The sequence below is a fragment of the Aulonocara sp. 'chitande type north' Nkhata Bay genome, linkage group LG7 (genome assembly GCF_057382095.1).
Source record: "Aulonocara sp. 'chitande type north' Nkhata Bay isolate Kocher_YH1m ecotype deep benthic linkage group LG7, A_spYH_male_GT1.1, whole genome shotgun sequence".
In the NCBI taxonomy this organism is placed as follows: domain Eukaryota; kingdom Metazoa; phylum Chordata; class Actinopteri; order Cichliformes; family Cichlidae; genus Aulonocara; species Aulonocara sp. 'chitande type north' Nkhata Bay.
In genome coordinates, this window is record NC_141350.1 from 19,742,616 (window position 1) to 19,759,994 (window position 17,379).

Here is a 17,379-nt window from a genome sequence, read left to right on the forward strand (position 1 = left end):
CACATTTGAAAATGAGACCCTGCGGTATTTTTCTCTATCGCCTGACATATTAGAGACAGAATTAGGAGAAAAATAATGAGCAGTTTGACTTTCACATTGCAGTATGGTCAAAACATTATTTGATTTTTGTATACATAGGTATACAAAATACGTAGGTGTCTAAGTATCTATTATTAACCTTTTTTTTAACACTGATAATTCTTTACACCATCCCATTATAGCATCTTTTACAGCAGGGGTGGCCAACCCGCGGCTCGCGATCCGCATGCGGCTCTTTGCCTGGTTTCATGCGGCTCTCACGTTCATATCAAAGTTTGTGTTTTGGGGTTTTTTTGTGTTGTTTTAAAATGTGCGCGTTCGCTTCGTTTGAGTTCAATACATTATTTTCATCAAATGCGCATGAGTGTGAGATGAAAATACCGCAAAGTTTCCCAGTAGGAGCAAGTTCGCCCTTAAAATGGCAGGAAAAAATGCACAGCAAAAAGAAAATATGAAGATGAACACGGGACGTTTTTAACAGAGTGGGAGAGTTTATATTTTTTTGTTGAACGCAATGGCAAGCCATTCTGCCTTATATGTCAGACGTCATTAGCGCATTTCAATGCTTCAAATCTTCAGCACCACTTCAGCTCACTCCATGCTAACATCGACCAGGAATTTCCAAAAGGGACTGAACTTCGCAAGCACGAGCTGGCCACTTTGAAAAGTCAGGCAGAAAAGCAGACACAGTTTTTCCAAAAATTTACGAAGCGGTCAGAGACGCTCGCATCCTATCAGCTGGCTTGGAACACTGCACGGGCTAAAAAGCCACACAATGCCTCAGTGATGTTGTTGAAATCTTGTCTCCTGAAAACGACAAATGAAAACGCATGGTATCAGACGTCCAACTGTCCCGCCACACTATTGAACACAGAATATCGGACATTAACAGGGCTATTGAATCACAGTTGCACTCTGACCTTCAAGCATGTGAGTATTTTAGTGTCGCATTGGATGAGAGTTGTGATATACAAGACAAGCCTCAGTTGGCAATATTTGCACGGTCTGTGTCAAACGATTGTGTGATCAAAGAAGAACTCCTGGATATTGTACCATTAAAAGACGGAACCCGTGGCATAGATGTGAAAGAAACCATGATGGCTGCATTAGAAAAAGCAAATCTGCCCATAACGAAATTAACTGCAATAGCCACGGATGGAGCACCAGCCATGATGGGATCTGTGAACGGGCTTGTGGGGCTGTGCAAAGCTGACCAAACTATTCCTGACTTTTGGATCATCCACATGGAGCAACTGGTGTCTAAATCATTGAATTTAGATAACGTCATGAAGCCTGTGATGGAAATCGTCAACTATATCCGCACACATGCGCTTAACCACAGGCAATTCAAGAATCTCATCGCTGAGCTGGACCAAGGGCTTCCAGGTGACCTGCCGCTGCACTGCACTGTGAGGTGGCTGTCAAAAGGCCAGGTACTCTCTCGCTTCTTTGAGCTTTTGGATGCCGTGAAACTGTTTACGGAAGAGAAGGACAAGGACTATCCCGAGCTCTCGGACCTCAAGTGGATTATGGATCTGGCCTTTTTGGTCGACATGCTGTGTCACTTGGACAGACTGAACCTGACCCTGCAGGGTAAGGTAAAAATGCTGCCTGACCTGGTGCAAAGTGTGTTTGCGTTTGTCAACAAACTGAAGCTGTTCAAGACACATATTCAAAAGGGAGATATAACGCATTTTCCCACTGCTAAAAGCCAGCGGGCAAGTCTCCAGCGCTGCCCTGAGTAAGCAAAGAGCCAGATATGCAATGCTGATTGAAAACTTGCACGAAAGCTTTGTGACCCGGTTCCGTGATCTACAACTGAAAAGGCCACAGATTACGTTCCTCATCGACCCATTTAATGCAGAGACCGGCTGTTTGAAAGTCCCGCTAGTCACAGATGAAGCTGCGGCTGAGTTGGAGATGATCGATCTTTGAGAGGAGGACCAATTGAAACCTGCTTTAAGGGAAGGGACCATTGAGTTCTGGAAAAGTGCGCCAATGGAAAAATACCCCAATGTCAAACAGGCTGCGCTTAAGATACTGTCAATGTTTGGGTCAACATATGTCTGCGAGTCTGTGTTCTCATGTGAAATCAAAGCATCGATCTGTTGTGACTGACACTCGTGAAAGAATTGCTCCGAGTGGCAACAACGGAATACAAGCCAGATTTGAAGAGGATTGTTCAAGGCAAGGGATGCCAGAAGTCCCACTAAACAACATGCATTGTAAAAGTAAATGCTATTGTAGATTATTATATTTTTGTTTCTGGACTTGGTTGAACTGAGAGTTTGTGTGTGTGAGACAGTGCACACAATGTTCATTGTTGAAAATGACTGGCCTGTGGTTTTAGTACTGTAGGAGTCCATTTCTGTCATTATCACGTTGGTGTGTGACATTTACAATAAATCTGGCTGAGCAGAGATGTGTGTGTGTGTGTGTGTGTGTGTGTGTGTGTGTGTGTGTGTGTGTGTGTGTGTGTGTGTGTGTGTGTGTGTGTGTGTGATAGAGAGGGAGGAAAGGATGGGTGATGTTCATGTGTGCCCATGCGTATGATGTGGCTCTTTGCGGTAACACAGTAAAAACAAAAGTGGCTCTTGGTCTCTGACTGGTTGGCCACCCCTGTTTTACTTATTTAACATATCAATACAAATGCTTTAAATATATTTTTTTCTTTTCTTTTTGAGCATTGAGAGTCGTGATGTGTGTATTCTGTACAGCAGGTGGGGTTATAGTTTCTTGCAGAGGCATCTTAGACACAAAAATACTAAAACTGTTTCAGTCACCCACGAATTTACAAACCAAACCACCATTACATTAAAGGTGGACTCCACTGCTGTCTCTCAACGTGCTCCTGGGGGACCTCGAGCCCTAGCTTGGGATTATGCAGTGGGTCATATGAGGGGAAAGGACCTTTTTGTGGTTTGCACTGAACACGCGGAGGAAAAAGGAGGAGGAGAGAAAGGGGGAGTAAGTCTGCTTGGGCGGGGTTTCCCTCAAGTCTGCACAGAAGAAGAGCGAAGCGGGAGAGAGGACGGAGTGTCTTCGGCTGCGTGGGGAATGTTGCTTTCGTCGGCGAAGCGGGGCATTTCTGTCCCTTTACGGCATTTTTGTACTGTTTCTTTCGTCGTTTTCGTCTTATTACCACGTACTGGCTGAGGTAGTAGTTTGTGCTGTTGGTTGGGTTGAGACACTGCCCGCTATGGAGATGACTGCGCAAGCTACTGCCTTGCTAGTGCTGGTGCCTCCACTCCAGCCGAAGGAGAGAGGGAGAGGAAAAAAGCCCAGCTCCCAGCGCTGTTAGACGGTTTTTCCAGGTAATGCACACCTAGCTATGTAGGCTAGCCTCTCGTGGTGTATTTGAAGCTGTAATTTAAACAAGGACATCTGCTTACTGTTGATTTCTAAGCTGAAGCAGTTTAATTGCTGTATCATGTTTTTTCTTCTTCTTCTTCTAATAAAATAGTCAATGACTGTGGGGAGGGGGGGCACTTTTGTCAATGTATTTTTAATTTTTATTGTGTGAGATTTGAATTATTTTTGGAGAATGGGTGAGAAAGCTGGCATGTGTAGTAATATAATTAGCGAGTTTAAAAAAGAAAAAAGCAATTTTTTTCCTTTCTTTTTTAAAGATGCACGAGGAAGTGTGTATGCTATAGATTTGCAGTTTTCCGCCACCTCGGGCGGAGAGGGCTATGTAGGAAGCAGTGACGTGGCTGCTGCTGCCCACAGAGGTGTCCTACAGTACATCTGCTCTGATGCACACAAGCTGGCTGTATGGCTCTCCCCGGACTTCTTTGTTAATAAGAATGCATACCATCATGCTGTGTGTGCTTCTCCTGCACATGAACATCTCTCATATATAAAAGCAGGGCATAAACGTGCACTGTGTTCTCCCTGTATTCTGCCTATCATGCTAACTCTGAATGGTGAACCTCTGTGGTGTCCACATACAGTCACACCACATGATCCGGACCCCCCCCCCCCCACACACACACACAGTCTGTTGAGCAGCGGTGTCCTCGCGGGTGTCGGTCATGCCTTGCGAGTTAACCTTTGAAATCCTCCCTCAGCTGCCCAGCAGCATCTGGCTCTGCTCTGTAACACATCACCATGAGCCGTCAGGGGTCTCGTGATTGGGGTGTGACCCAGAATGGGTAATGAGCTTTGATTGGCTTGCAGCCTGGGTCGATTAACCCCCACCCCACCCCACCACCCTCTCCACACATCCTGAGATGAGAGCGAGCCACTCATTCAGTCGGCTGTCTGACTTGAAGATTGAATTCTGCTTTGACCTTCCAAGAAGACTCCCCATGAAATATTTATGAGTTCACGCTGGATCGTGTGCTATGATAGAGTTATGTTCTTCCTGGGCCACAGTTCTGCCCACTAGCATCTGTGCTGACATTACACAATAAATTCTACGCTGGCTACTTGCTGTAGACACATGTAGGTAGGTTGTAAAGTAGGAGCGCCTTGTGTTTGCAAAAGCCTCTGACTGGTAAATGTAGCACAGTGGAGAGGTGTAGTTATCAGGCCCATGGAGCGGAGGTCCTACAGGCGTTGCATATATTCAAATAACTCCCCCATGTAAGAAATGCAAGTAATCCAGCCTGGAGGGCAAAACCAAACATCATTTATCATATCCTGACTGTAAAGGGAGCCGGTCTATGGATCACTGAGCAACACAGAGGCGGCCTATAGTGTGTCCTTCTCATCCATCTTATGCTGAAGCTCTCATTTGCTGCAGATAAATCATACTTCAGGCAGCCGAAACCCTAAAGCAGTAAATTACAGTCCCCTTTGTGGAAAGTCTGCCAGCTCAGATGGGTATCACAGCTGCACAGATGAAGCGGTGCACCGACAGGACGGTCAACCCTCGCGTGTCCTTTGTGTTATCAGATCCCTCTGCATGATTGTAAAAGAGAGGGGGGCAAGACTGAGAAAACCAGCAGTTTGGCACATTTAAGAAGGTGACGGAAGTGTTTGGCACCTTTGTAGACGTGTTCAAAAATAACTGAAATCAACACTTTCTGAAAGCTTATCTGTGTTGGTGTGTAGAGGGCTCGCATGATTATTAGATGGATTGTGAACAATGTTTTAAATTTTTTTTTTAACTAATAAATATATAGTTTAATGTATAATGTTGAAGTAATAAACACGGATATTTAGCAAAAACTATCTCTCCTTTTGCCTTTCATTGACACAAACTGGTTACATTCAGGCCTCTTTGGAAGGCAGCACTTTTATTTTTTTTCCTAAGGGCTGGGTTAATAAATAAAACTGTTATTTACTACCTTTATCCTCCTCCAAAAGGAGTGTTTCAAGGCCGTGCCCTCGACTGTCCCATGCGGCACTGCAGCGAGGTAACGCATCACCTTCTATTACAGCAAGTGAGTATCGCACTCCGAGCCCACTCAGCATCTCCCTCAGATCTGTCCATGGGTGGGGTGGGAGTGCTGTGACCTTGGAAAAAACAAGCCACCCACAGGAATGACTGTGTCATCATTGTCGTCATCCAATCTGGACCACACACGCACACACGTGTGGAGAGTAGGAGTGGAGTGCCAGATCCGAGCTGGCCTGACTGGAGGAGGATGCGGTGCTGGCCTGTGGGGACCAGATGGCCCTCCAGCTCCTGCAGAGGACCCAAGAGTGTGAGATTCCCACGACAGCGCTTAAAAAAATCTTCTGAGCGCGTTCCACATGCTTTCATAAAGGTGATCAAGTATGCAATATCTTAATATTGACATGTTGGAAGGATAACATTGGTTATAACAGCAATTACAGCTCCATAAACATAATCCTAGGTATTTATTTACTGTCGAATTACCGAGAAACTATAAAGTACAAATTTTACCAATAAAAATTGAACATGGAAAAAGAACAAGTTTAAATAACAGCAAAGACCTGGCTGCAGGACCTTGCTCAACATTCCACACCCGTGTTAAACAGCATTATGCAGCAGTGCCTGTGAAAGGATGTCAGGAACAAATGGTCTTACTGATCACCGTCAGTGATGCAACTCTGATGTCTGAGAACTAAACGAAATCCAATCTCTCCAACTTCCTGTGCACAAGAACACAGTTATTACTAATGCTTCATTTGACACGATCCTCCTTTCATATTCCTGAATGTATATTTAAAGGCAGTTGTTTTCTTTTGTTTGTTCGGAGGTTATTTTAGCTACACATTGGGGACTTTTGAGTGTCACAGCTGGGGAGTGGGGGAAGAGTGGGGTGGGGGCACTATTAACCAATCCAAAAACTAACACTTTCACTTTAAACATTTAATTAGTTTAGCCAGGTTTACTTTCCCTCCTGACTCATATCGGATGTTTTATTCTCCTGACATGTTAATTTAATTTACATCCATGGTCTCTCAGGTATTTCAAGTATTCAGTATGACATCACCGGAGAAGGACTCAGCAAAAATGTTGCAGATATTCCTTTTAGCTCCACAGATGTTTGACTTGCATTGACAGAATTTTTGGGTGAAAGAAAATGGCCCACATTCGTACCTTTTTTTGGTCAAGCAATCAAGTACGTGTACGTACGTGTTTTTCAAAAAGTCAAGATTACTTTCCTTGCAGCAGCCTCCACCAGGAAATCTTCATTGAGTTTGGCTATCGTGTGAACTAATACCCTTCACCCACATTTTTGCTTCTGGACTGTCTTGACACAGTTTGTCAGAGCGGTGATGGTCTTATGTGGTGCAGATGCTGTCTCCATTAAAGTCTAAGTTCCAAGAAAATTTCTTGTTTGATGCAGAATCAGTTATATCCAGTATTCGATCGTATTTGATGAGTCATTTACATCAGCGCTATATCAGTTCACGTTTTTAAAAAAATCTTTTCTTTCATAAAGTTCATTTGATACAGTTACCAAAGAGGCCAGGCCGCTACTTTTCCCAATACTCTGAGCTGTCTGCCAAGTGCATTCCAGAGCCAGGATCAATCAACACCATTTATTTATTTTTTAAATCACTGAGGCAGCAGAGAATTGTCACAATTGTTGATCAACTACTTTAATAGAGCAGAAAAATGAACTTCTTCACATTTATTTTTTTTAATGTTCCTATGGGATTCTAAAACAGTACAAATCATGTGTGTTTTGGTTTCGGTAAGATATGCGTGACTTACAGTAAAAGGAAGGGAGAGTTTGTCTGCTGGAAAAGGTTATTTACATTTTTACATTTAAATAAATTTACTCAGTTTCACCATTTTCACCTTCAAAATAAAAAAAAAAAAGTACAATTTGAAATAAAATATGGAAACCCACTCCGTAACGTAAGAACTGTGTTGACTGCTCAGACACAAGTTTAGCAATGACGGGCCAGATTTATGCTCTGAGGGACATCTGTAACATCAGCGTCGTTACAGGTACCTGTTATTTATACATTTTGATGTATTTTTTTTTAAAATGAGAACAATAAATCTGAGAAAAGGTTCTATGAGGTAAAGCAGGGATGTCAAACTCCTTTTACATCATGGGCCACATGCGGCCCACTTTGATGTTAAGTTGGTCCGAACCAGCGATACTCCTCTCCTTCTGTCAGTGTAAAGACATTTGACTACACATTTAATCCCAATTACTATAAGAAAAAGAAGTGCAATTTTTAATTTTTCTACGTGATAAAGAACTGTAGCTGTTGGAAATGAGAGAAATCGGTCAGTGCAAATAAATAAATGTGTAAAAATTACAGAAAAAGCTTCTGGTGGCTCATTTACCCCCCGCGTCCTTGTAATTACAAAACTGAAGGTTTTTGTTAATTCATAGAAAATGCCTTGTTTTATTTTTATTTTTACTCATTTAAAAAAAAAAGTTGAGTGAGAAAACAGGAACCTTTTTGTTTTGATCTTTGTTTATCTGTTACATTATTACCAGTGTCTTATAATTGGCAATAAGGGAGATCTTCATAAGGGGAAATGCTATGTCCTCTTTCACATATCCCAAAGCCATCCAGTGGGCCAGATTGAGTCTTTGCTAGGCCAATTCTGGCCCCAGAGCCTTATATTTGATGCCCCTGCTGTAAAGGATGACTACGTAGCTTAATGATGGCACATGCAGCAGGTGAACGACAGCTTAAGGAGGAACATGTCTGAAACATGTTTGTTTTTCTTTGTAGATCTCAACTGATGTTCAAATAAATACAATAGTAAAGAAATAAGGAGTGTGAAATGTATTGGGCCAAAATCTTTTAAGTGTCACTCCACCTGGTAGTGTAGTCTTCATTTAAAAAAAAAAAAAAAAATCTCTCCTTAATAGCAAACGCAGTATCGCAATGGTACAAATGAGCAAAAAAATGGCAACTGCAGTATTAGAAGTAACAGCCGAAAGTCAGCAGAAGGAAACCCATTTTTCCCACCCATTTCACTGGGAGGTGTGGAAAAGTGAATGGCTGAGTCTGGCTAAGTTAAAAGCGTGCGTGGAACAGAGCTGGAATGATTCATATTTACAGCAGCCTTTAGGTTTGGGGGGGGGGTAAACACTGTACAGGTGTTCAGCCAAACACACTTAACCAATGTCTTGTGTTTCAGATTATTTACATTTTCACATTATTAAATATTGTACATTAGTTAGTAACAGCAGTCCTGAGATGTCGTCATCTCATTCAAGAGTCCAGGTTTACAGGGTTTGCCCCCCGAAACACAGCTAAGAATTAAAAAAACAATAATAACAGTAATCATTAACAGCTACTCTTATGATTGTTTCCTTTTCAATATTTAAAAAAAGGGAGAGAGAGAGATCACCCTGATTGAGGATAATCAGGGTGAAACTGAGACAGATCAGGTTTTGATCTGAGCAGAAACAAAAGCACTTTTAAAAGGAGAACAAGGAATGAGGTAAAACTGCACATGTGAAGTTTTAAAAGGTCAAGGCAGGGTTGTGTTTCAGCGATGGCTGCGGTTTCGTAGCTTGGCTAGTTCTGCTTGTTTCCATACATGAGGGGAATGATGTAGACAGAGATGTCATCTCCGGAGCCTAATCTGTCGTTGGCTATCCTCCAGCCTCGATCCTTCAGCACCCCCCTCGCTCTCATTATGAGGTCTTGAGCTGCCATCGTGTACCTGAGGGAACGAAAGTGAGAAGTAGTTACGGTGTCAGCATCACACGGCGATATTCAATTAGATAATGATCAGAACAGGGAATAATGGCAACGTGCAGCCATTGAATAAATGCCTCTGCCCACAGTCAGAAGAAAACAAACAAAAATTAAAAAAGTAAAACCATTGAGGAAATAATCAGGGAATCCTGTTAATGAGCTGCTCTTTGACATCATTATCTGAATGTTTGGAAATTTGCGTAATCGTGAGAAGATAACCACGTTCACCCTCTCCAAACAAGACAGAGGTGAGAGGAAGTTCAGGCCTGTCTGCGACTGCAGCTGTGTGGGATGGGTGAACATGCCTGTGCTGATCGTCAGGGTCGCAGTTTGCCAGGAAACAGCCGACCGATTCAGCCACTTCCTGGTTGGAGAGGACGTCCCACAGTCCGTCAGTTCCCAGCACCAGAACGTCATCGGCTCCATGCTCACACTGTGCTAAAGGATAAACTCTGACCTGAAGTTAGAAGAAAAAAAAAAAAGAGAAGCAAGAATTGTAAAACTTTGCTGTTTGTACAAACCTTGTACACCCGTTACATATTTATAGACAGAAAATATTGTATAGATGGATTGTGCATTTTAGCCGTGTTTAACCTGAAAAAGCTGCTGCAACGCACTTTATAATGTGCTGCACATTCATCTGTTCAACATGCTCACTCTGTAATTAATGGACAGCAGTCTTAAGCCTTAGCCATGGCCTCCTAGTGGTTATCTTTAATCTTGAAAGGGTAAACTGATCCAGATTATATTCTAATACCAGGGTGGTGAATCTGAATTACAGCAATAAGAGCATTTAATAATTTCAAGACGGGATGCAACTTTAATACTTCAAAACTAACAGAGCAGAGGATTTTCTCTGTACACAAGGCTCAGAGTGAATCCTGGAAGTTCATCTCTGTAACTGATGGCTCAGCTGATACTCTATCACACAACATACTGCCTGTCAGAGGTGGGAAGCAATGAAGCACAGACACTTTATTACTGTACTCGAGCAAAATTGTCAGGTAACTGTATTTCAGTGTTTATTTTTCTGACAACTTTTTACTTTTACTCCCCACATTTTAACACAATTACCTCTGTTTTTTACTCCTTGCATATTCATGTACAGGCATGTTATTTTTTGGTTCATGCATTTTCGGGGAGTCATTGTTTTGTATTTGTCATTGGTGCTTATTGCATAGGATTCACTGCAAATCTTACTGTGCACATGATTCATTACATTATACTCAGGGGTTAATATGTTATAATATGTTAATAAGTTGTGATTGCAGAATACAGCACCTAAGTATGTATACTCCTGCTTAACTGACAAATGTATGTACTTCTGCCACCCGTCTTGGCTGTTTCATACAGGACATGTAGCTTCGGCACCTCTGCAGGCTGCTCTGCAACCCGCCTCAATCCCAGCTGTTTTTCTTTCTTCCTGTATCTGATTTAATCTGGGTTGTATCTGTTGTCACTGACGCCTCTCCTTTTCTGTGCTGCTACTCTCCCTGCTCCTGGCTTTCAGTGTTACAATGCTTTCCCACAATGCAATACAGAAGGCAAGCAGAGGAGAAGCTGGAAATGGCGTAATAATGAAACATCCGATTAAAGTACACCATCTTAGTGGTAAATGGACTGGTTTATCTATAGCACTTTTCTACTTTACTTGAGCACTCAAAGTGCTTCTTGCTTCAAGCCTCATCCACCCGCATTCATACAAGCAATTTTTCTACGCCTAAGTGCTTTCTATGTCTAACATTAACACTCAGAGGGTAACTCAGGATTTACTACCTTGCCCAAGGGTACTTTTTCCATGCAGAATGGAGGAGTCAGGGATCAAACCACTAACCTTCTGATTAGAAGATGACCTGCTCCATCTCCTGAGTATACTATAATGTTTGCTAATGGGTCACTAACCAGTGACTTAAGAAAAAATGGATTACTGAACTGCTCCCGAGTGGAGCCACGCTGGCCATCTTTTACACAGTCACTGGTACTGTTCAAAGATTTGACAGCTTAGAAACCAAAATTTTCATCTATCATTAGCGCTACATGCCAAGTCAAGGGATTTCCAATTTCATTGTTGTGCTTCAAGCAATTCTGGACCAGAGTGCTGGACCACCCAACATTTTTATTGACATAAGCTACTGAGATTATAAGAAGAAGAAAAAAAAAAAATCAATGGCAGCCACAGAACACAATGTAAACTGTTTTGTGGATTACCTGTACTGTAACAAGTCTCTTAGTGTGGATATCTCTACATGAATCTCTCAAAATATCAGAAGAAAAATTACTAGGATGATCTTTCCATTTAATCTCTACTTTCTTAACACATCCGCCTCCATATACTTGTCTAAACAATGTTGATGGTCTCAATCCTTCAAAGATATTCTGAAGCAGGGAAACTCGTGTTACTGTGGCAACTCTGGTGAGGCACAGTCTTTTAAATTACTATGGGCGAACAGAAGCATACTCTGAAACAGCAGGCAAAAATAATACCCAGTGGCCTTGGATGGCTTTTGTTTGGTTGCTTCAAGTAATTCTTTTGCTACTGTGGAGGCGTTGCCTATTCACAGCAGGCACACCAACTTAGGCTACTTTAAAAACAGAACACCACACGCAAGCAGGGAGAGTCACTGTAAGATTATCAAAATGAGTTGTGTGTGGATCACAAGGCTCCATGTTGTGGGGAACCTTGAGATGAACAGTAAGTCAGGCTTTGAAAGAGAGAAACACAGCGAGACTATCAATCTATGAGGCAGCATTCCTATAGTATGTCAAGAAAAGGGAAGGACCTGATCCTCTGATTTTTACTCAAATACCCAAATTCTATGTCAAAATGACTCAAACTGCCAAGGTCAGCCTGTTTTATTTATTTTTTATTCACAACCTGAGAGAAGTCTGTAATTCTAACTTGACAGTGTGCAGGGAAAACATGTCCCCGCAGGACGTTTTCACATTCCCTGCAGGGCACTCTCCCACACATTTCTTTGAACATATAAACTAGTGGATGTCAAAATAAGTCAATATCAGGAAAAAATTCTTCTTTTTGAATGCTTGTATATCTCCTGTGAGAGGCCAGTGGTCTATCCAAGGTGTACCCTGCCTCTCACCCTATGACTGGGATAGGCTACCCTGAATTAGCTGAAAAACCTGAAGACGGCGAATGGGTTTATTAAAGCCTAAGTTACTTTGACAGTGACCTTCAGTTTGTGTGTATTTTGGGGTACTCACTCACTTTTTATTATTATTTGTAAATATGTGTACAAATGGTTGGTTTTTTGTACTGTTTTTATCAATAAATCTCAGCAACAAAGGACCTACACCCATGTGTGTTGATTTCTCCCTAAGATGGCAAACTGAAACGCTCCAAGTTGGTGACTTTTGGAGATTTATTTCCCTGGATGATTGAGAATGCATCAAGATGAAACACAAAAGGAAGTTCACAGCTTTTAGCAGCTCCCCCACCCCCTCATCCACACACCCCCACTCCCCTCCCTCCAGAATTCCCAGCTAACAACCTAATTTACATATGAATGACTAGCCAATTTAGCTTCCACTTGGCTGAAGCTAAAGCCTAGCTAAAAGCCTACCAGCCATTTGGCTGGTGGTGGGTTTTAAAGGTAGAAAGGTAGAAGCCTGGGACTCCTAGTGTTAAAGATCAAGAGAATGTGCAGGTTTTCATGACTACTGCAATCATTTGCAGTGGATTCCTTCTTGCAATCCACTGCACTGCAGGGACCATCAACGCACACGTTGACCACACAGTTCACAGTCCCTCCTGTTACTGGCTATCAGCGGTTACCTCTGCGCTCTCGTTATATCAGGCGGCTGACACAACGAGGGTAATATAAAACTAAAGAGCCCCTCTAAAACACTAATGTTAACATACTGCCACTCTTGTTCTGACTTTTCCTTTTATTCCGTTTTCTCTCCTCCCCTCCTGACACATGCTCAAATGCAAAGGATTTTAAACCCTAACCCAGACTTTGGCTCCCTTCCCCAGAATAACTTAACATATCTCTCAGATTTTAGTCATTCAGCAGCTACGCAGCAACAAGGCCAAAAAGGAGTAGGCACAGATTTCCTCACTAACAGTCCAAGCGATGTATGTGCCACAAGAGTGCTCTGCTTTCATCATTCTGTATTTGTGTACCCACACACCCACTGTTTTATAGCAACAACTTTATGTAACCTGACGGAGGATAGATGCTGTGAAGTGACCGATGAAGGTGACTCTTTGAGAAGAGTGAGAAGGTAAAAAACAATTACATTACAACTGCTAACATCCAGGTTTTTCTTCTTCTGCTTTGTGACAGACGATGTAATCATTGCATTTGATGCAGTCATGTGAAAAAGTGTAACCCACAGAAATTGTTCCTATTAAGGCAGGTTATAAACTCAAGTGAATAGCACACAAAATTCATATTTTGTAGACGATTTAGATTTTTTAAGTGGCTTTAAAAATAAGTAGGTACATTTTCAGATTTGTTGCCATAGATTCAAACATCCTAAAGTGTGGTAGATGAATCCAAGATACTGTCTGGCCACAGTAACATTAGACCTGATTGGTGAGACATGGGCAGCTCTGTGGGAGAAAAACCTCATACAAGCTATAAAGGACAGTGACAGAAATGTTGTATTTTGGAAGTTGCTTCGCTGCCTCAGATACTGGGCACATTGCAGTCATTGATTCAAATATGTATTCCGCACCATATCTAAGAGTGTTAGGAGATAACACAAGGCCATCTGAAGAGCAAGGTTTGCAATTTCATTAAAAGAGCACCTCTCTAACTGTTGAGCACAAGGAGTGAGGATCGATAAAGCCTTCAACTTGTGCTGAGGCCAGTGGCCGGGGGAAGCGTTTTAGTTTAGGGAAGAATAGATTCAACTGAATAGCAGCTGTTTCAAAAAGAAAACCACCTGTGAAAAAAAGAGAGAAACTGAAGATGAAAGAGGATATGATGATGCAAAACAAACCTCAAATGCCACAAAAGCTTAAGGCATTCAAGTTTGAAGGTTTCACTGTGGCCCCATAGTCCTCCAAAACGCACATTATCGGAAACCTTTATATATGTCGTACATACAAAACGGCCCAAGAGTTTCAGAGAATTAGTATCCTATAGATAAGAACTGCAGGAGAAAATCCACAGAAAGAACTGAAAGACTGCTGTTTACAAAATGCTTTTGTAATCTGTAATAGTTTGCCAAAGGAGGCCGTGCAGTGTGTGGCCAGTCTTTGCTCTTACTTTCTTATTTTGAAACTAAAAACGATGGAAACAAAAGTAGTGCGCTCACCGTCTCGGCTATTTTTGCATATTTGCTGTGGTTGTGTTTGTTAATATCATCGTTATCTATAGTCAGTATTTCAACGATTGTCAAATGTCTGGTTGCTCAGACAAGCCATAAAAGCCAACAACCTCCCATGGGATGTACTTATTTTTTCACATGACTGCATATCCTTGAGAGCCTAGAGGGTGGTAGAGCCTGTTCTTGTCAATACTTGGCGAGAGGCCCAAACCCACTGGACAGGTCGAACAGAAAAGACTCTGAATCCTTTTTCCTTCTTTGCTGTAAGGCAAAAATTCGAACAACATGACCAAGGCAGACATAGAGAAGGACACAAAAATGTAAAACTGGAGCGTACCTCTGGGCAGCAGGACAGGAAGGGCTTAATGTAAATGTTGGAGTCATGCACTTTGAGACTGTGGTCTCCGAGGCCTCTCGTTACCCCGATGGTCGCCAGCACGCGAGCCTGGAAAAGATCAGAGGCATTTAAAGCACAGCCTCCGTATGAGTCAAACAAAGCAGCAACAAACTCTACGAAAGGCATTTTCATTTCTGCCCATGACTGATCGTCTTATAATGAGTGAGAGCTTATGTAGATGTTATCTAGAAGGCCACCGTGGAAGCCTTTTTAAACTCGGGTCTCCATTTTGAAGCTTGGTCATCATTTCTGCTCTTCGTCACAGACTGCAGAGATCGGAGAACCTGACGACACCATGACTGGTGAACAGTTTAGAAACGAGCCAGAGGTTTTGATTATTTGAATCGCTTTGCTTTTAGGAAAATCTTACATCTAAAATCTTGCATAAACCACCATGTGTAGAGCAGGTCGCACATAAACCAGGAAGATAGATGTCAACAACATCAGCCTGTGGTAATAATTCTACCATTCATTATAATTTTTCCAAGTATTTGGAACATGTGGTTAACATTTGGGTTTGTTTAATTATGTCTGTGGGTTTTAGACTTCAGGCACTGACTGCAAAGTATTAAAAACAGCCCTTAGATTTTAAATTATGTTAGTTTGCTAAATTACTTTTGAGCCTCTGAAAATGTGGGATTCTGTATAAAAAGAGTAAATGTAGCACTTTGGATCAATCCACTGAGAGACAGACAGCCATTAGGCATCTAGAGCCAATTCAGAAAAACTAGTTAAACTAACTACATGTCAGAGAGAACATGCCTCACAGCAACAGATGGTGGGTTCAAACCCAGGACCTTGTTGCTGTGAGGTATCAGTGCTAACCACTGTACCACCGTGCTACGCTTTTTCCCCCCCTCTTTAAATCCTGCAATTAAAGCTGAAAGTCTGCACTTCAATCACATACTGATTGTTTGATCCTCCCTGAAGCTGATTCATATTGTCTGGAAATCTCTACTGTACAGAGAAAGAACTTTTAGGCACGAGCACAAGAGGAGCCGAGTAGGACTGAGCTTGGATCAGTATGCAGAACGACGCAGGGAGAGTGTTTTAAAGTGGTGGAAAGGTTCCTCCAGCAGAGAAAGGGGTAAAACATCCTGGGATTAATTGTAGAGTGCCGGTGCCCAGAGGGCGGCGCACCAGGGGCTTTGAAGTGTTCTGGCGTTCCTCTCTCTCACTCTATCTAGCCATCCATCTCCGCTCCTCACTTCAAAGGGAGAGGACACGACGTGGGCACCGGCAGCTGCGCCGGGGTGAGTCTGAATGCGGTTGTGGGCACATAGAATACTGTAGGGGTGACATCTTTCCCCTGCTGTCAGTCAAACTCAAATCTATTTTCTGTACGTATGGAAGTGAAAACTGGGGAAGAGCACGGCGAGAGCATATTCGGGTCTATCACACTGCTCCTTTGACCTTTTCAAGTCAAAAAAAGAGAGAAAGGCTCCTACACACCACTGCATGTACAGTGTAACTGAACGAGGGGGAAACTCTTGACCTTTTGTTTTGTGTCATTTCCCTTTTTTCAGCGTTGACAAGATTTTGTTAGTACAAGTCAGTGTTTCAGTATTGATATATTCAGTTAGCATATGTTACCTTTCATCAGATCCATCTAACACACGACTCAGATAAGACCATCACATTAGACCTCTGTCTATTTTTTTTTTGTTTTTGTTTTTTAAATTGGCTGAAAAACATAATAATAAGTCCTTGGAGAGCTCGTTTGTGCTACAGGTTGTGCAGGATTCAAAAAGGCCAGGAATGTCTCTACACAGCGATTTGGGTGATGTGAGGTCGGGTGTACCAATGATGCCCCGGTGAGCTTTGATTACATGCATGGCACATGAGGCTGTGGAAGCACTTCTTACCTTCTTCCCTTCACCGTAGATCAGGGGAAACTTTAGGTCATCTTCCTCTATGGTTTTATATGCCCTGTGCAAAGAATACAGAACACGTTAATGTTTTTTTTTCTTCCTGTTTATAGCAGGCTGCACACACACATGCCCTAGAGATACTTCACTTCCATACCCCCACCCCCTCTCCTTCCCACAGGCCCTGCTGCTGACATGAGGGGACTGGCACAGAGAGAGAAAAGGCAGAGTTAAAAATTCACACAAACACACAGAGATCCTTAGCTTAATTCTCTCACTTTCTTTTCCCCCCCGTTTCTAACTGATCCTGTGAAGGTATCCCTAGCGACAAAGAAGACGCCTGCACGAGACAGTCTAGGTGCCCTGTTGGTTTTCTGCAACTGTCTGTGGCGCCTGCGCATGTACGCCTCTGAAGGTCTGAAAGTAAAGCAGCTAAAATGATGCAAGAGAATCCACACTTTCCATTCTCCTGATCTCAGAGCACTCTTTAAACTCCCCACGCGAACTAATGAATAATTTACCATCTTCACACTGGGACTAGACAGAGCTGCGCTGTGAGGAGGAAGACTGTACAATGCTCGCTGTATTCATCTCAGATCTAAGCGATACACTTTTCACCTTTACAATTCGGAAAGTCGAAGTGAAGAAACCCAGCACTCTTGCTCCTGGTGCGTGTGC

The 17,379-nt window shown here is 42.5% G+C and overlaps 1 protein-coding gene across 2 annotated transcripts in view; it reads right to left on the reverse strand.

Moving 5' to 3' along the window:
- Nucleotides 1-6,990: 6,990 nt before the first annotated feature.
- ppm1h (protein phosphatase, Mg2+/Mn2+ dependent, 1H) overlaps nucleotides 6,991-17,379 on the reverse strand; it is a 39,519-nt gene continuing 29,130 nt past the window's right edge. For both annotated transcript variants that reach the window (XM_086299292.1, XM_086299293.1), the window contains 4 exons: nucleotides 16,699-16,762; nucleotides 14,774-14,881; nucleotides 9,447-9,598; nucleotides 6,991-9,106 (listed from right to left, as the gene is read on the reverse strand). In XM_086299292.1, coding sequence (XP_086155418.1) covers nucleotides 8,959-9,106; nucleotides 9,447-9,598; nucleotides 14,774-14,881; nucleotides 16,699-16,762 — 472 coding nt within the window. In that variant the 3' untranslated portion in view covers nucleotides 6,991-8,958. The remainder of the gene's footprint in view (nucleotides 9,107-9,446; nucleotides 9,599-14,773; nucleotides 14,882-16,698; nucleotides 16,763-17,379) is intronic.